The 20,537-nt window shown below is 43.6% G+C and overlaps 1 protein-coding gene across 1 annotated transcript in view; it reads left to right on the plus strand.

The window, feature by feature from the left end:
• The window catches only part of LOC137874317 (A-kinase anchor protein 6-like), a 98,393-nt gene that overhangs the window by 20,945 nt on the left and 56,911 nt on the right, over nucleotides 1-20,537 (plus strand). The window contains exons 3-4 of the mRNA XM_068712952.1: nucleotides 155-288; nucleotides 9,716-9,836. Coding sequence (XP_068569053.1) covers nucleotides 155-288; nucleotides 9,716-9,836 — 255 coding nt within the window. The remainder of the gene's footprint in view (nucleotides 1-154; nucleotides 289-9,715; nucleotides 9,837-20,537) is intronic.

The raw sequence follows: 20,537 nt of genomic DNA on the forward strand, positions 1-20,537 counted from the left end.
TTTTTACAGTGAAGCAAATGAAGTCGTTTGACGACAATTACAGAAATAAGAACTAATAAGACATGTTTGATTGTGATCTCTTCCTACTAACCACGACTCTGTCTACAGCATGCCGTGTGATTGAAGCCCGTGTGCCCTGCTCTGTGTCTCGCAGGCTGAGCCGGTCCCCGGTCAGTGTGAAGCCCAGCGAGCCGCCCTGGCGGAGCAGATGGCCGTAAAGCTGAGCAGCCTGCACTACCCCTCGCCGGCCGCCAGGAGGTACTACAGTCAGCTGGCGAGGAACAACAGGTAAACACGCGACAGAGACGTCTCCGTTACACTTGATCTCATCCCGACTCCTCGTATTCTCCCACTGAGGCAGACGACCGGTCACTGTAGTGGATCCATGAGGACTCGTAAAGGTTTGCGTTACGTACTTGTAACGTAAGCTACAGACGTAGCATCATGTGACTCCGTGACGTAGCGTCTCCAGTAAAAATGAATCTACTTTTGGTTTCACACGGGACACGAACGCCGGTCCTCTGAGTGAAAGTCCTGTGTTTGTTTGACCCAACAACTAACCTGAAGGAACTGTGGGGAGCTTCTATCTGGTTCTGAACCAGTCTCAGTGTAGTCCTGGTCTTCTATATGAACCAGTTTCAGTGTAGTCCTGGTCCTCTATACGAACCACTCTCAGTGTAGCCCTGATCCTCTATATGAACCAGTCTCAGTGTAGTCCTGGTCTTCTATATGAACCAGTTTCAGTGTAGTCCTGGTCCTCTATACGAACCACTCTCAGTGTAGTCCTGGTCCTCTATCAGACCTCCATCAGTACAGAGACCATCAGAGAGAAGTTGCTGTTTCTACAGAGTTGTTCTTGACGCTCGTCATCGGAGCCACCGGAACTCATGCAGGTTCACCAGAACCTCCTTCAGCTCAGACTCCAGCAGAGACAGGTCCACTGTGGACAAACCCAGATCCTCCAGCAGGGAGGGAGAACCAGAACCAGGACTGAGAGGGTCAGACTGTCAGACCCTGTTGCAGTAGAATGAGAGGATTTCTAAAGAGACTCTGGTGCTCAGAGACACTACAGCTTTAGTCCACAGGGACCAACAGAACCAAGACTACATGAAGGTTCCTCATAGAAGAAATGATGTTTGTCACATAAACCAACAGAAGAAGAGCAAAACAAGAGCGAGACACAGTAACATGTGACACACACACACACACACACACACACACACACACACACACACACACACAGAGTAGAATGTAATCATGCACACACAGAGTGTGAGTGTTAACAGCAGTAATCTGGTGTGGCCAGACTCGGCTCGGCGAGCGCCGTCTTTGGTCACGCTGCCTGTCGGCGTTTCATCCCCGACTTTGAGGAGCCTCCCTCCACGGTTATCACTCACACACACACACACACACACACTCTCAATGAAAACATGCACAAAGTCGTGTGTATGCAAATGAAAAACGAAGCTTAAATTGTTCACTCTGAGTCTGTAGTATGTTGTGTTCTCCAGACTTTCTTGGTTTCGTTACAGTCACTTACATGAAGGATGTGGTGTGTCCTCACACACACACACACACACACACACACACACACACACACACACACACACACACAGACAGAACAATCCATTGTTTTGATTGAGCATAAATTGCAGCTTTGGCAGCACTGCGCTGTCTTCTGTGATTTAAATTAAAGAAATATAAGTGCTTTACATACACAGTGAGAAAACACACACACACACACACACACACACACACACACATACTTGTAAAGGAAAACACTTGTTTTGTTTGTGTTTGTCAGTCCTCTGTGGCTGCAGTGTAATGTTTCAGTAATTTACTTCGAATGTATTGGACAGTAATTGGTTATTCATATATTAGCTGATTTACATCTGTGTGTGTGTGTGTGTGTGTGTGTGTGTGTGTGTGTGTGTGTGTGTCCAGTGCAGCGGTGTGTGGGATGAGTTTGGAAATAATTGGATGTTACATGTTTTTCTTTTTCTGCTGTGAGTTCAGCTCAGTTGAGATTTCTGGCTTTGGTTCAGTTGTAAAGAAAATGAAGGTCAGACTGAATTATTTACTGATCTCACGCAAAACACCTCAATTCTGAATTAGAGCCAAAAGAAATTTAATTGGGAGCGAGAGCGAGAAAAGAAACATTGCTCTTTTAAATTTTCTGGTTTTAAAAAGCAGATAAAAACCTCAATACTTGGCCACTTCTATTACATTTTAATCATTTATTTTCATTGATTAGTAATCAAGTTAAATATAACATTAACTCTTCTAGAAGAAGAAAAAATAACTAATCAGATCAATAAATGTTATCATTCTATTCATTATTTTTAAAAGGTTTTTACCAATTTTCTATATATTATAAATGATCCAAACTGATATATTCTTTTTAATATCTTTGGGGAATGAAAGACATATTTATTGATGAATGGAGGAGCTGTTTCTAACACATGTAACATTATTAATGAATGTCAATTGAATGAACAAGTTAGCATAAGAGCAAATGAATGTAATAATTCACTAATCAATAAATGAGTGATAGTGATTGAATACATTAGTACATTAAGTTAATAATAAATTGTAATAATACAACGATGAATGAGTAAATGAATGAATGAATGACAGCAGGTGGAGCTGTGAAGCTGCTCACTGATGGTCTGGTTTCAGTGTTTCTGCAGGATGAAATCATTAGAATGAATGAATGAATGACAGCAGGTGGAGCTGTGAAGCTGCTCACTGATGGCCTTGTTTCAGTGTCTCTGCAGGATGAACCCATTAGAATGAATGAATGAATGAATGACAGCAGGCGGAGCTGTGAAGCTGCTCACTGATGGCCTGGTTTCAGTGTCTCTGCAGGATGAACCCATTAGAATGAAAGAATGAATGACAGCAGGCGGAGCTGTGAAGCTGCTCACTGATGGCCTGGTTTCAGTGTCTCTGCAGGATGAAAAAAGACGAGTGTTAGTGAATCACCTCATAAATCCAACAGTCTCTGACTGAAAGGTGACGGCTGCCAATATGACTCATTCAACCTTTCATTTCCTCCCCCTCTCTTGTCCTCCCCCCTTCCCTCAATCTCTCCTTCCTTTCCTCCTCTTCCTCAACATCCTCACCGTCCTTCCTATTGTCTTCTTTCCTTCATGATTTACCTTTATCTCTGGTTCTTTCTCTTAACTTTTATCTCTGGTTCTCGCTTCCCTTTTCTAATGTTTCCTTTTCCCCTCTCCCCTTTCTCTCAGTTTACTTCCTTTCTCTCTTCTGTCTTCTTTTGCCATCTTCCTCCATTTTAGTCTTTACTGTTCTCTCTCGACTCTGACTTCTCTACTTTCTTCCCACCTTTCCTCACTTGCCACAATTTCCTTCCCTACCTCCCTCTCCTCTTCTCTCTTCTTTCCTGTTGTCACCCCCCACCCCCATAATTTCCCACTTTCCGTCTTCTCTTACCCCTTCCTCCTTCCTTTCCTTTCCTTTCCTCTCTCCCACTCCCTTCTCTTCCTCCCTCCCCCCTTCCTGCTGTATGGCGGATCATTAATTAGAGACAGTGGTTACAGCTGCTATCGTCGTAGCAGCAGAGAGAGAGAGAGAGAGAGAGAGAGAGAGAGAGAGAGAGAGAGAGAGAGAGAGAGAGAGAGAGAGATGATGGCAAATCCTTCCATTTAAAGTCTGACTGGATGTTTTAACAATCAGTTTACACTCTCTGAAACCTGGTCATTATCAACAAATATACATTCAGTTTAAAGTAATTATGATAATAACGATGATCATTTGTAGAGCACTTTTCAAAACAAAGACACAAAGTGCTTCATAGTCAGAAAAAAACCCAGAGTGTAAACAACCGACAGAATGAAGGTCACAAATTTACTTCATTCTAATGAATCTCTGCAATTAGAAGTGTTGCTCATGGGCAAAGTAAAGTTGCATTCGACAACATTCATAACAGATGATGACAGACGGCGTCAATAACGCTTCAATGGAAGTATAACAATTTACTTCAGACCTCTCAAATCATCGATTCGCTCAGGTATGTGGTGCATAGCATGCGATTCCGGACGCATCACAAGTCGTGATCAAATAACAAGAATATTTTTGAAAACACAAACAAATGGAGCAACGTAACCCTCTGAGCACCAGGTAGTTTTGGGGCTACTTTTTTTGTTGCTCCTGTGACATTTTACTCTCTGGGGTCTTGATTCTCACTGTAACATAGAAGTCCTGTATTTCTATAGAAACAGATCAATCATGGATAGAAGTAGAGAGAAGTCAAACATGTCTTTAGAGTAGAATAACAGTTATAATGACAAATCATCACAAAGAAAAAATGGAAAATTTATTTTACAAAAATGGGAGCGCAATAGATTCTAAATATCCCAAAATGTTCTTGTGCTTTATATATTAAACTATTTACATTTGTACATGCTCTACTAACAGCCTCTCCTCTCTGCTCTGTGTTCAGCCGAAGTTTCACGAAATTGTTGTCACATGTCTGTTGGTCTCAGATGAATCACTCATGGCTTCGTAGTTGCTCTGATTAGCTCAGAATTTTATGTTTTTTACAGAATCTGGTTAAAGCAAAATGTTTATTTGGGGCGAGATTTTAAATGAGGACACGTAGAATAAAATGTTTTTGATGAAATATCACAATTTTAAGCTTAGTTTTGGCTGCTTTTTTTGACAGACCATTGGGAAATATAAAATATCAGACATTAATGACTTTCTTTTACAGCTACTGGCTGTGATAAATGTTGTAGTTTTGGCGATTATTTAATTGTTTATAGAAAACATGCTTTTTAATCCTGCTAGAGGGTTTTAAGGTTCCCTGAAAATCCTGTTTTTGCTATGAACACCTCCTGACATTGTGTCCACAATCCAACTGGGAGCCCCCCAGTGTAACTAGTGTTTGACCTGCTCCCCACTGGACACAACGTGATGCCACACCCAGCAGGGGCTGGACTTCAAACTGAGTACGATGGTCACTCAAACGTGTAAATGCTCAACCGCAGTACACTCACTTTAATTGCGTTTTGAGCCATTAAAACTTCATATTTACTTTGTGAAACGTCTCCGCAAGGAATGTAGATATCAATATCCTTCTCCAATATTTAGATTTGCACAATTTCACATGATACCCGCTACATTTTATTATATCCAGTGTTGACTGGAATTATGACGAGCTAGAAGTGAATAATAGATTCCTGTAATTCGAGTTTCCTCAAGTGACTGAATGTCAGAACGGCTCTCCGTAACACTCCCACGCGCCCCGTCAGCGCCGCGTGACAGAAAGCAAACCTGACACTTCAAACGCTCCGTAACTGTCCCGGTGTTGAACGCAGCCCCGCAGTGCCGCCACGTCGCTCCTTCCTCACCGATTTGTCTGTTTTCTCGTCTTCCACGCCCCGAGAGATCCTGTTTTACAAAGCGTTTAGTTAACATTAGTATGAGAACAAGACGGAAACGGAGGAGGGGAAGGGGAAGGGGGAGGGAGTGGAGAAACGACAAACGACAAGAGAAAACAATCTGTGCGAGTGTTGTATCTGCTTCATCTGTCTGAGTCAGTAAAGGGCCGCTCTGCTCGCCGCATAATGAGGAACGCCGCCTCGGGGGAAGGAAGCAGCGCTCGCTTCCTCTGCTTTCTTCTTCTCTGTTTAGTTTTTATTTTAGTGAGAATCACTCGCAGTGGAAGGACGAGGAGGTGTGAGACGAGGGAAGAGTTGGCAAGAACAAGGAGTAAAAGCAGAAAAAAAAGATGGTGGAGATGTGTTTTATTTCAATGTAGCTGACAAGAAGACGACGATGGAGGGATGGAAGGGATGATGAGGAGCGAGGAAGAGGTGCAGTTAAGAGACGGATAGAAGAGTTAAGAGACAAGTAGAAGAGTTAAGAGACAAGTAGAAGAGTTAAGAGACAAGTAAAAGAGTTAAGAGACAAGTAGAAGAGACAGGTAGAAGAGTTAAGAGACAGGTAGAAGAGTTAAGAGACAGGTAGAAGAGTTAAGAAACAGGTAGAAGAGTTAAGAGACAAGTAGAAGAGTTAAGAGACAAATAGAAAAGTTAAGAGACAGGTAGAAGAGTTAAGAGACAGGTAGAATAATTAAGAGACAGGTAAAAGAGTTAAGAGACAGGTAAAAGAGTAAAGAGACAAGTAGAAGAGTTAAGAGACAAGTAGAAGAGTTAAGAGACAAGTAGAAGAGTTAAGAGACAGGTAGAAGAGTTAAGAGACAAGTAAACGACTTTAGAGACAAGTAGAATAGTTAAGAGACAAGTAGAAGAGTTAAGAGACAAGTAGAAGAGTTAAGAGACAGGTAGAAGAGTTAAGAGACAAGTAAACGACTTTAGAGACAAGTAGAATAGTTAAGAGACAAGTAGAAGAGTTAAGAGACAAGTAGAAGAGTTAAGAGACAGGTAGAAGAGTTAAGAAACAGGTAGAAGAGTTAAGAGACAAGTAGAAGAGTTAAGAGACAAATAGAAAAGTTAAGAGACAGGTAGAAGAGTTAAGAGACAGGTAGAATAATTAAGAGACAGGTAAAAGAGTTAAGAGACAGGTAAAAGAGTAAAGAGACAAGTAGAAGAGTTAAGAGACAAGTAGAAGAGTTAAGAGACAAGTAGAAGAGTTAAGAGACAGGTAGAAGAGTTAAGAGACAAGTAAACGACTTTAGAGACAAGTAGAATAGTTAAGAGACAAGTAGAAGAGTTAAGAGACAAGTAGAAGAGTTAAGAGACAGGTAGAAGAGTTAAGAGACAAGTAAACGACTTTAGAGACAAGTAGAATAGTTAAGAGACAAGTAGAAGAGTTAAGAGACAAGTAGAAGAGTTAAGAGACAGGTAGAAGAGTTAAGAGACAAGTAAACGACTTTAGAGACAAGTAGAATAGTTAAGAGACAAGTAAAAGAGTTAAGAGACAAGTAGAATAGTTAAGAGACAAGTAAAAGAGTTAAGAGACAAGTAGAAGAGTTAAGAGACAAGTAGAAGAGTTAGAAGAGTTAAGAGACAATTAAAAGAGTTAAGAGACAGGTAGAAGAGTTAAGAGACAGGTAGAAGAGTTAAGAGACAAGTAGAAGAGTTAAGAGACAAGTAGAAGAGGTAGAAGAGTTAAGAGACAATTAAAAGAGTTAAGAGACAGGTAGAAGAGTTAAGAGACAAGTAGAAGAGTTAAGAGACAAGTAGAAGAGTTAAGAGACAAGTAAAAGAGTTAAGAGACAAGTAGAAGAGTTAAGAGACAAGTAGAAGAGGTAGAAGAGTTAAGAGACAATTAAAAGAGTTAAGAGACAGGTAGAAGAGTTAAGAGACAAGTAGAAGAGTTAAGAGACAGGTAGAAGAGTCAAGAGATAGAGCATTAAGGTAAGTGTGAGGTAATTATGGGTATTATATCACCAGGTATAGAAGCGTAAACACGGTTTGTGTTCAGCGTTAGTGAATCAGTCTGAAGCTCCAGGAAGAATCAAAGTGAAACAGGAAGAGATGGAAGTGTTTGTTTTCTCTCTCTTGTTTCCTTAATTTCATTCATAGTGTGCTGTCTCTGCTTTGATGGCAGGTCAAGTTGCTGTCTGTGTGTGTGTCTGTGTGTGTGTGTGTGTGTGTGTGTACTTGTTTAGTGTTTAATGTGTGCGTTGCATTCTGGGTAGCTGTGTGTGTGTGTGTGTGTGTGTGTATGTGTGTTATTATCAGTGGGCGTTTGTTTGGGTTGTTTTGTGTTTCTCAGTCATTGTTTTCATGTATGTGCTTTAGAGAGTGTCTTCATGAGCGACTAGCGTGTACGCAGCGTGTGTGTGTGTGTGTGTGTGTGTGTGTGTGCGTGTGTGTGTAAGTGTGTGTTAGTGTTGTCGCGGAAACGCCGCGGGCCTGACAGAGCTGTCAAACTGTCGTCGTCAGCGACCGGAGAATTCCAAACAATTTCACTGCTAATGTTGAGAAACATGTTGGCGATCCCCGCCGAGACCGAAACCCCCCGAATATATAAATAATAAACACACACACACACACACACACACACCTCAACAAAACGGCTGACAGTAATGTGTGTGTTTGAGCAATCGGCCCCTGTTCCAGCTGCATAAATATTTGATGCGATCCTGTGTCGAGGAGGAGGAGGAGGAGGAGGAGGTGAGAGTGGGAGGAGTGAGGCGGAAAAGGGGGAGGCAAAATAATGTGGGAAAAGAAGAGAAGGAAGGGTGAGGAAGAGGAGGTGAACAAAAGAATGTGGACAATATGAGAGGATGTGGGAGGAGGAGGAGGAGGAGGAGGAGGAGGAGGAGGAAACTGAAGCCAATTCCATTAGAAACTTACTTTAACTCAAACCGTGATCTTTTCCTGAACCTGAAATGAGTAAACCTGAGTATTAAGTAAACAAACAGGCCGGTCTCATCCATTCATACTTCTAACTAGGAAAAATAATGAGTCGATATCCCACGAGATGGTTTCATGTTTAATGGGTGTAATGATGAAGCATAAAGACAGCGACGTGTCCTCCAGCTGCTGTTTGTTCCTCACGTGAAGCAGCTTGTGTATTTCATGTCACCACTTCTGTTAGTTGAAGTTGACGATCTTTTCCTAAACCGCGCTGAAGAGGAACCTAGGTTTAGTTGGTTTGGTCATTTGTCCTTGATATTTGTGCTTTAAAGGCTTTAATAAATAAGTAGACTACGTCGTCCAGTAGTCTATGGTCTAGAGTTTAACAGACCTCTTGTTCGTCTCTCGGTATTCTTGACAGATGAGGTGAAGCTGCAGTTCGAGTGTCGGTAATGATGTTTGTGCGATGTGTCCGATGACGAAGTCGTTCATAGATCCTCCAAACCGCGGCGGTGGAGGTGTGCATGAAGACGCGGTGATTGTCCGAAGAAGGGTGATGGCGGTGCAGTCTTCCAGACGTCTCTCCTGGAGGACGTCTAGAGTGGTGCGCTCACACAGTGGTTTAAAGGCTCCAGAGTTCAAACCTTCCTCACACAATCACTGGGACTAGATGAAGTGAGCCGCCGGTGTGAAAGCAAGCCAAGACACAGAAGAAGTAAACGCTCGATTGATTTAGTCTTTTCAAAAGAGAGTCAAGAACCAAAACCGTCTCCCTAAACTGCAGGAATCCAGAAAGCTGCACTGAACCACGTCTCCATGTTCACTGCTCAGCACCGTAGGCTGGTTCACCTGAAACCTGCAGTCAGGAAGCTCCGTCCTCACAAGAGGAGAGGAGACGGAAATCAAAGACTTGAGTTTGAGTTCCTCTCTCTCTCTGTCTCTGTCTCTCTGTCTGTCTCTTTTTCTCTCTCTCTCTCTCTCTCTCTCTCTCGCTCTCTCACTCTGTCTCTCTCTCTCGCTCTCTTTCTCTGTCTCTGTCTCTCTCTCTCTCTCTCTCTCTCTCTCTCTCTCTCTCTCTCTCTCGCTCTCGCTCTCTCACTCTGTCTCTCTCTCTCGCTCTCTTTCTCTGTCTCTGTCTCTCTCTCTCTCTCTCTCTCTCTCTCTCTCTCTCTCTCTCTCTCTCTTTCTCTGTCTCTGTCTCTCTCTCTCATATTCCACTTTGCATTTTTAGCCGCATTCTTTATCAACATAACAAGACGCATGTGTCTCTGTTATCGCCGCAGGACAAAACAATATTACAATAATACAAGAAGCTACAGCGGAGAGTAGAACATGGAGGAAGCACAATGTGAATAAAAGACAAAAGAAAATTGAATTTCAACAATAATTCAACTTAATAATCTCTCTCTGTGTGTCTTCAGTCTGCAGGAGTTTGAAGCCGAGTACCAGGAGCTCTGGGATTGGCTGATGGACATGGACGCCATGGTAACAGACAGTCACCAGCTGATGATGTCAGAGGAGCAGAGACATCACCTGTTCAAGGTAAGACGAGCCGTGTCGTCTGTCTGAGGTCATGAAAGACCGACGTGTGCTTTAGAGAGAGTTTGACTGACGTCAGTGTTCTGTGGTTTGGTCTTCTTCTTCTCCTCCTCCTCCATTGTGGCTGATGTCTCTAATCATCTGAGAGGATGGTCTGTCCAAACATCCAAACCTGCAGACTGAGCCTTTGTGTTTTCTGGGAGGGCGTTGAGGGAACAAAATGCTCCTCAAGATGACTCGAGACCTCAGAGGTTTACATTTATCTTAACGTGTTCCCACGTATTTTTAAGCACATTTTGAAGTTGTTTAGTTTCCTCTTCACAACCTTCTTCTTCTTCTTCTTCTTCTTCTTCTTCTTCTTCTTCTTCTTCTTCTCCTCCTCCTCCTCCTCCTCCTCCTCCTCCTCCTTCTTCTTCTTCTCCTCCTTCTTCTTCTTCTTCTTCTCCTCCTTCTTCTTCTTCTTCTTCTTCTTCTCCTTCTTCTTCTCCTTCTTCTTCTTCTTCTCCTTCTCCTCCTCCTCCTTTTTCTTCTTCTTCTTCTTCTCCTTCTGCTTCTTCTTCTTCTTCTTCTTCTTCTTCTTCTTCTTCTTCTTCTTCTTCTTCTTCTTCTTCTTTTTCTTCTTCTACTCTACGTTTACTGGTTGATTACACACACATGTGGACCCTTTAGCGCCACCTTCTGACCAGACTACAGTGTAGCTGAGTTTATTCGCTCCAAAGCAGTCGCTGTAAACTCGTCTAACTCGCATGTCTCATTAAAAACATGGCCGCTGTCTCGTCAGTACACGACTGTGAGGGATCATCTTTAGATGGAAGTCAGGAGCAGGAGTCTTGATTGTGTGGACGTCTGGAGTGAGTCTGTCCATCCTGGAGAGGGATCCTCCTCTGCTGCTCTCTCCGAGCTTTCTTCCTTTATGTTCTCCTCCTGAAAGGTTCTATTTGGGGGGGTTTTTGTTCCGATGTGAGGGTCCCGGGTAAAAGCTCTCTGAGGAGAATTTGTGATTTACTTTATACCCACAAATCTTCAGCCTGACTGAAGATTGCTCCGGCCAATCAGCAGCCACTTTCAGCTAACCCAGATGCTGTGGTAGCGGTTGCTCAGCGCAGTTGACGTTTTTCACAAGCGTGCACATTTAGGAGTTGATATTCACTTGGTCCACGCCGGTCGTCCGACGGCTGTGTTTATGCAGCCGTCTGCAGGAAGATGACGTCCTCGCTCCTCGTCCTGCAGACGGAGCTCCGATTGGTTGCTTGTGTCTCCCCCGTGAATGGAGGAGCACACATCCCCGGGCCTCTTTAGAGATGCAGGCAGCGTGTGTGGTGTCTGGCACCAGGCCGAGGCTTGTTTACTAGCGTTTGAAATGCAGCCTGCGCGTCTGTTTTCAAGGTAAGCTAACCAAAACAAGCTCTCTGCTGAACGCGCAGCGTGTTTTGCAGGATATTCATGTTTTTGAGACGCTGAAAGAGGACCGGCAGCACGAGACGCACTTCCTCCGCCGTGCCGTTGTATGTCGAGAGACGTCTTTTTACAGTTCAACCTATTAGATGCTGAAAATCACTGCTCGTCTGCGTCGCACAAACCTCCCATCAGCCACCTCTGCCTCCGTCATGGCGGAGCGTCTGTTAATCACAAAGTGTAAATATGTAGAAACACAGAGCCAGCTGGAGGAAATGATGTCCTCCCACTTCTTATTCATCCATCAATTTGTCTGTCTCCCCCCCGACCCTCCCCTCACTGCTCCTTACACCTCACCCTCCCCCTTTTCCAGCCAATCACACACACACACACACACACACACACACACACACACTCTTCATCCTTACCAAGGAGAATGGGATTACAAGACATAGCATCCCTCATAACCATACCAAGTAAAGTGTGTGTGTGTGTGTGTGTGTGTGTGTGTGTGTGCGTGCGTGCGTGCGTGTGTAATGACTTCACTGCAGCCAAATGAGTCAGAAAGGAGAACAGCATGTGTTACGATTAGAGATCTGAGTCATCCTCTTCTGTCCTTCACACACATGTAGACACACACACATACACACACAGATACACACAGATACACACACATACACACACAGATACACACAGATACACACACATACACATACACATACACACACAGATACACACAGATACACACACATACACATACACACACAGATACACACACAGACAGAAATCAAAGATATTTTTTTTGCTTTACAGCTCTGGCACTCTAGAAAACAACATTTTCTAAAAAGCTTTTTATCAAACCGAATGAAGTAATCAGCCGAGGTGACGTTATGTTGAGTGTCGATGGAGCCGCTACAATGTTAGCTTAGCATAGCACCGATCGATCCGAGCTCCATTCACAAAAGTTGTTTGTCGTCCTGCGGAGAGAACAAACAAAACATGAATTCAGACTTTTTTACACATCAGCAACATCATGGAGTTTATTGTAATTAAATTACAGTACAAATCTGTTTATTTTGTGTCGTAGTAAACCAGTGGGGATAAGCCACGCCCCCTCTCCGGCGCGTCTAGCGCCAATAAAGCGAATATCCACAAATTATCCGGCAAGTAAACTGTGATTTGGTGTGAAGACTTCAACCCTAACTATCGGTTCATGACGTGATTACACAACGTTCACGTTCATGTTGTTGTGTAAAACACTCTCAGTAACCCCTAAAACACACACTCGTGAAGTAATACACACACACACACACACACACACTCTGCTGACATCTCACTCTCTCTTTACCCAGAAGGCACTGCTGCGAACCAACACGTAACTTTGTGTTGTTTTCCGTTCTTTATCTCTCTTTGTCCAAAACTTTTTTTATTTTATTTTTCCAGTGTGTGTGTGTGTGTGTGTGTGTGTGTGTGTGTGTGTCAAGACATGATTTATTTAGTGGCCCGATGAGACTCACCTGCTCTGCGAATTATTGATAAGTGTAAAGATGAACCTAATTTCTCCATAGGAGTCACACTTAAATATTCATCTCCGTATGAATATTCATGGCGGCGAAGATGCGTGCATGAATTTTAGATGACTCTGGAATCGCCGGCCATTCTTCTTCTTCTTCTCTCTCTTTCTTTTTTGATGTGTCAACTCTCCCGTTGAAATATTGATGTGGAGCTCGACAGCGTCTCCTCGCCCGGTGCAAGGTCGCTCTCGTACTGTTCCTGTCCTCCTCCAGCAGACAGGCTGCGTACTGTACGCCGCTATTTCATATATATCACTTTTAAGATTTGAGTTATTATTACTGTGACTTTATCCAAGTATTCATACCCTTTACTTAAGCAAAAGACACGTCAATACAATCCAGTATCAGTAGGAGAGATCTGCAGAACCAGAACCGGTACCCATCTAACTTCACGGCATATGTTCTCATATTTAATAGTTCATTTACTCGCATTTATTAAGTGTTTCCAACCAACCAAGGCGGGAACCTGCATTCTCTCTAGTGTCCACCAGGGGGCGACTCCTCTGGTTGTATAGAAGTCTAGTCTAAAATGACTCTACTTCTCTCTTGATTTATTCCCTCAGTAAACATTGTAAACATGAGTTTATGGTCTCAATCTCTAGTTTACAGTCTTCTTCAATACAGCATGATGTTCATTTAGTACATTATGCTCCATTTAGAGTCAAAGGGGCGGGGCTACACGCTGATTGACAGGTCTCTACCAGTATACGGCGTCTCTACGTCACTCCTCCTCAGTCCTGATGTGGTCACTTCCTGTTCACTGGTTGCAAAAAAGCCAGGATGACGACGGCAAAAGTTGGTTCTTCAGCGGGAGTTTACGGTGAAACACCGGATTCACTGTTCCTCCATATATCTTCCTGTTTTCGGCGCTTTGTCCATCGTAGCTTCTACACTCCTGAATTAATACTTTTCCTCTGAGTGATTAATCTAGATTTTTAAAAGTTATGTTACTTCATGTTAAGTCTGTGAGTTGGTCGTCTGTGTTTTTAAAGTGTCGTGTGAACACAGGCAGGACAGATGCATGCTGGGAGATTTCACCACAAACCCGTCTGCGTGAATGTGTGTGTGTGTCTGTGTTGTTTTTTCTATCGTGACCGTTAAAGAACCTCGCTGTGCTCCGCTGAGATGCTGGAGGGGCTCGACCCTGTAACCATGGCAACGCCAAGGCCCGACAAAAGTTGTTCTTTTTCGGAGGTGTGTGTGTGTGAGACGTGCAACTGAGAAAGAGCGAGTGTGTCCGTGTGCATCTTTGCCTGTGTGTGTGTGTGTGTGTGTGTGTGTGTGTGTGTGTGTGTGTGTGTCCTCCGGAAAAAGGAAAGCTGGGCTGACAGTTGTTTCTGCTTGGCAGGCCGAGGCTCTACTGTTTATTGTGATGTGAGATGGAGGCACTTATCAACCTTGGAGAGGAGGAGGAGTGTGTGTTGGTGTGTGTTGTGATACAGATGTGTGTGTGTGTGTGTGTATGTGTGTGTGTGTGTGTGTGTGTGTGTGTGTGTGTGTGTCACAACACGGAGCAGTGATTTCAAAACCTTCTCTCCAGTTTGTGGTCAACAGTGTTTTATTGATTTAAGGACAAAACTCTTCTTCTGTCTCCACTTCTTCTTCTTCTGCTGCCAAGTGGAACTAAACTTGTTCCTCATAAAAACACAAACGTCTCTTCTTCTCTGTTCTCCTCCTCCTCCTCCTCCTCCTCCTCCTCTTAAATGTATCTTTTAACTTGTTGCTCTTTAGTTTGTTTAAGTTGGTTATCCGTTCTTTTCATGCGGCGCTTGTGTGAAACGTTCATGACGATCAATCAACGGGATTATTCTGCAGAAATAATTCTGCAGGTAAACTATCTGACGGTGTTCATGTTCATGTTCATGTTCAGGCTGTGGAAGTGTGCATCATGTACCGTGAGCTCCAGAACCACCAGGACTAAACCAGGACTTTATGTCTTTATGTGTGTGTGCGCTCACTTCATTCTCACTTCCTTCAGTGTGTGTTTCATCCTCGATTGTTGTATCCAGATGGTGTGTGTGTGTGTGTGTGTGTGTGTGTGTGTGTGTGTGTGTGTGCGCGCGCACTGAGTCCACAGGGAGACGAAACAAGCATCAAACCTTGTAGCTGCTGTCAACCAATCACACATCAAGGTCCCTGTAGTTCAGCCAATTGATGATCAAGGCTCTGGCCCTGAGTCCCACAGGAGGCGGAGCCAACGCTCACTCCTACAGAAGTGTAGCGTGTGTGTGTGTGTGTGTGTGGTTTTCACTGACGTGGTAATATTTTCATTGAGACAGAGAGAAACGAACACACACACACACACACACACACACACACACACACACACACACACACACACACAGAGAGCTAATAAAGATACAACATTAAAGCACGGACATAATGTGAACACACACACACACACACACACTTGATGTGTGTTTATCGTGTAGAAACACATTCGTATCAGTGAAAGTGTAAATTATAAATGAAGAACAGCCGGAGGAAGAGCAGCAGAAGAAGACAGTGGAGATGCTTCCGTTCAGAATCAGCTGATATTACTTAATTGATTTTTATTAATTAATGTTTATCCAGCTGAACAATCTGGATAAATAAAGCAGAAGTTAGTGTTTCCACACGGAGACGTTTACCCAAAATACCCGGCTGTTCACAAACACACACACACACACACACACACACACACACACACACACACACACCTCCTTCACACACTGGTCACATGATTACCTGAGAGGAGGAAGAGGAGGAGGTGAGATGTGGATCAGTGGAGGGATGGATACATAACGCAGAAAAAAAAAAATCACTCAAGGTTTCATTTGAAAACATTTCGTTGCATTAAGTCATCACAGACGACGTTCTCCCTGTGGCTGCTTCCAGTGGAGTCCAACTAATTACAGGCTGTGTGTGTGTGTGTGTGTGTGTGTGTGTGTGTGTGTGTGTGTGTGTGTGTGTGTGTATCCCTGCCGCTAAATTCTCATTTCAAATAGCCCATGGTGCTCTGATGGAATGCTGGGCTGCACACACACACACACACACACACACACACACACACACACACACACACACCTGCTCATTAACTGGCTTTCCAAAACCAATCAGTGTGGTTGCGACAGAGGAGCTCTGTCTGAAGCCACACACACACACACACACACACACACACACACACACACACACACACACACACACACACACACAGAGTGTGTTCTCACTGGTCGTCTGGTAATCTCTGGTTCAAACCAGAAGGAGAGACCCTGACGTGATGAACACTTAAACACACAGAGAGAGAAAACAAGACGAATACAACTTTATTCATACAAACAAACACAGATTTCCACCAGTGTGGTGAGGAACACACCCTGAATGAGGTCCAGTGAGTCTAAAGTCTGAATAGAGTCTGTGTCCACTCAACAAGAACCTCACCAGAGCGTCTGAGGAGCTAACGCTAACTACGCCAACATACAACTAATCACACCCCTCATTCCATGCTAACGTTAGCTGTCATTGCTAGCCCTGTTCCTTCACTAACATGTAACGTTAGCAAGGGACTGCTAACGTTAGCTGTCGTTGCTAGCCCTGTTCCTTGACTAACATGTAACGTTAGCAAGTGACTGTTAACGTTAGCTGTTGTTGCTAGCCCTGTTCCTTGACTAACATGTAACGTTAGCAAGTGACTGCTAACATTAGCTGTCGTTGCTAGCCCTGTTCCTTGACTAACATGTAACGTTAGCAAGTGATTGCTAACGTTAGCTGTTGTTGCTAGCCCTGTTCCTTCACTAACATGTATAACGTTAGCAAGCGATACTGGCTACTTTGACCGGCTACTAATATATATTTCCTCTTTGTGGTCCTTGGGGTTGAGTGTGTTGTACGTGATTGGCTGTTGAGAAGGTGACCCGCTATTGTTCTGAAGGCACATTATAACATGTTTGACAGTCCGTGACCCCGAAAACAGACGGCAATAGTTCAAAAGATACTCACTCAATGCAACAAAGTCAGTATTGTGAAGATTGTTTGTTTGTCAGGTGGAAACAGTTATCGCCACCGGTGTGAAATTGGCTTGAACCGAATATGTTTTCCCCCACGAATAAATCAAATATCTGTTTTTCTAAATTTCAGTGCTCATTTTTCAGACGAAAATCAGAGCTTGATGTGAAACATTTTCAACATTTTGAACCAGAGTTGATGTTAAAATAAAATCACAGCACTTCCTCTGACTGTGAGTGTTTGGAGGGACACAATACGAATGGTTACCAAGCAAACGACACAAAGAACAGAACAAAGCAATCATAATAATATAAATATAATTATATTGAGTTGCAGCACAAACTGCAAACGAAGAAGAGACTGTTTTACACTCAGAGATTTAAAGTGAAGTTATTAACATTGACCAGCTTCACTTCAGAGTCACATGACTCCATATCAGCCTTTTCTAATTAACAATAATTAAAAAATGTAAACGTTTGGTGAGGAAGCACACGTTCAACACGTCTGAAGGAGCTCAACTGAAGAAGGTAAAGAGTTGAAGTGAGAGGATGATGGAAACACAACCAGTGAATACATGAACACACACACACACACACACAGGGAGTCAGTCCTCCTTACTTTCCTCTTCATCATCATCATCATCATCGTTTGGTTTCATTTCATGCTGATGTTTCAGGGATCAACATTTAACTATTAACATTTTTGAATATGTGAGTTTGACAAAAGTAAAAGTTTTAACAATTTCAAATGAAACCAAAGCTGATGAAAAGTGTTCTCATGTGAAACAGAAACATCATATTCATGTGTTCACGACACATTTAAATGACTTTACTGTTCCTCATGTAAACACATGGAGAGAATCTGTTTTCTGTGAATATTAATAATAATAAATATAAAACCAGTGAGATTATCAGACGGTCCGCTGGAAGTAGAAAATATGAGAGAATGGAGAAATAATGAAGAAGAAGAGAATTATAAATTAGATTAAAAGCAGGAAATAATTAGTTTTACCTGCTGAAACCTGCAGAGGATTAGGTTTGTAAACGCACCTTTAAGCCCCGACACCCCCACAAAGAGAGGGGGGGGGGGGGGGGGGGGGTAGGCAGAGAGAGGGAATCTTTAATTAGAGACAGATGACTTTTGCCACGCCTCAGAAGGCTGGAATTACACTGCAGGCTATGAGGCGAGGCTAATTTCACATGTAATTGTTGCTGCAATCCTCGCTGTGCTGCTAACGCTCCCTAGCTCCCTCCATCCAGAGAGAGAGAGAGGGAGGGAGGAAGAGAGAGGGGGAGGAAGAGAGAGAGGAAGAGAGAGAGGAAGAGAGGGGGAGGAAGAGAGAGAGGAAGAGAGAGAGGAAGAGAGAGGAGGAGGAAGAGAGGGGGAGGAAGAGAGAGAGAGAAAGGAGAAGAGAGGGGGAGGAAGAGAGAGAGGAAGAGAGAGAGGAAGAGAGAGGAGGAGGAAGAGAGGGGGAGGAAGAGAGAGAGGAAGAGAGAGAGAGAAAGGAGAAGAGAGGGGGAGGAAGAGAGAGAGGAAGAGAGAGGAGGAGGAAGAGAGGGGGAGGAAGAGAGAGAGAGAAAGGAGAAGAGAGGGGGAGGAAGAGAGAGAGGAAGAGAGAGGAGGAGGAAGAGAGAGGAGGAGGAAGAGAGGGAGGAAGAGAGGGGGAGGAAAGAGAGAGAGGAAGAGAGAGGAGGAGGAAGAGAGAGGGAGGAGGAAGAGAGGGAGGAAGAGAGGGGGAGGAAGAGAGAGAGGAAGGAGAGGAGGAGGAGAGAAGAGAGGGGGAGGAAGAGAGAGGAAGAGAGAGGAGGAGGAAGAAGGGGGAGGAAGAGAGAGGAGAAGGAGAAGAGAGGGGGAGGAAGAAAGAGAGGAAGAGAGAAAGGAAGAGAGAGGAGGAGGAAGAGAGGGGAGGAAGAGAGAGAGGAAGAAGAGAGAGAAGGGAAGAGAGGGGGAGGAAGAGAGAGAGGAGAGAGAGGAAGGAGGAAGAGAGGGGAGGAAGAGAGGAGGGAGGAAGAGAGAGGAGAGGAAGAGAAGAGGGAGGAAGAGAGAGGCGAGGAAGAGAGAGGGGAGGAAGAGAGAGAGAGAAAGGAGAAGAGAGGGGAGGGAAGAGAGGCGAGAGGAAGAGGAGAGAGAGGCAGAAGAGAGGGGAGAGGGGGAGCGAGCCCGAGAGAAAGGCGGACGAGAGAAGGCAGCGAGGAAAGAAGAACCTAAGTAAAGAATTTGTTGCTGACTGACAACACTTCCCAGTCCTTTTACTAGTAATACCACCGAAAGAAGGCAGGAAGAAAGAATCCATGACAATGAATGCATGGAGAGAAGAGGCAAAGGGAGGGCGCGAAAGACAGAATTAAAGCGTCTATTGACAGAAAAAGTAAAGGAAGTAATGAACAAAAGAATGGAGGGAAGAGGAAATGAAAGGAGGAATGAGAGAAGACAGATTTAAGAATGCAAGGAAAGTGGAAAAGAAAAAGAAGTGAAAGAAGGATAAGAATGAAGAGAGCGAAGAAGGATTGAAGGAATGTAGAATTAAAAGGAAGGAAGGAAGAGAAAGAGGAACTAGAGGAGGGAGATAAGGAAGAGGGATAATAGAGAGAGGGGCAGAATGGAGGAAGGAAACCGAGATGGAAGGAATGAAGGAAAATGAAAAGAAAATGTCTTCATTACCATTCAGGAAGAAGGAAGGAAGGAAGGAAGGAGATGATAAAAGGGATGTGTAACTAAAAAGATCAAATATGTTTCTATAGTTCTAGATGGACGAATGAAGAGACAGACAAATAAATCTGTCTATAAACCACTAAAAGATACAAAATCTCTCCTTATCCTACAACAGAAACGTCCTGCAGATCAGGAAAATCTCTCTCACAACACATCACAAACACACACACAGCACACTCACACACACACACACACACACACACACACACACACACTTTTCTTCTCTTGTGATATTCCCTCTTCTCTCCAGAGGACCTGCAGAGCTCTGCTGCTGCCTCGCTGTGTGTACAGTGTGTTTACAGTGTGTGTGTGTGTGTGTGTGTGTGTGTGCAGTTTTGTGTGTGTGTGGTATAGTGTTGTGTGTGTATCATGTGTACAGTGTGTGTGTGTCTGCAGAATGTGTTGAGTCGAGCTCTTCCTGGGTCAGACGTCCTGATGTCTGCGTTTGGTCGTTTGTCGCAGCTTGTTATACGAGCAGAGAGCTGAAGTCCTCTGGGACTGTGTGTGTGTGTGTGTGTGTGGTGTGTGTGTGTGTGTGTATTATCATACTCTCAGTCAGTTGTTGTGTGATTTTGAGTGTGTGTTTGTGTGCAGGCGTATACAGTTTAAACATCTTCTATTTCACATTTAAATCACAATATGTTCTTTTTTAAGTATTGCACACCACACCTTTCATTTGATGTTGAACTTGTCATCTTGTATCCCTTTATTTTAACCTCTGCACTATTTTCTGCCTCACATTCTCATGTTCACATGCATGTTTTCTCTTTTTCTACATATTAGATGTGTTCTATTTAAATCACTGCATGTGACAGTGAATCAGTTGAAACTATTGAGTTCAGAGCTTAAGGTGCCACAGAAGTGTTGATGAGCACAAAATACACGACAGAAGTCACATCCGATTGTAAATATGAAGATAAAGAGCCGGTGAAAACAGTAAAAGTGAGAACAACAAAGTTTGTAGAGTCGAGAGTTTAACCGCTGACCTGCAGAAATCTCACAGACGTGCTTCCTTTAATGTTCACAGTCAGGATGCGTC

Source organism: Cebidichthys violaceus, unplaced genomic scaffold (assembly GCF_023349555.1).
Source record: "Cebidichthys violaceus isolate CVI_PGR_0920_01 unplaced genomic scaffold, fCebVio1.0.p SCAF_185, whole genome shotgun sequence".
NCBI classification, from domain to species: Eukaryota; Metazoa; Chordata; class Actinopteri; order Perciformes; family Stichaeidae; genus Cebidichthys; species Cebidichthys violaceus.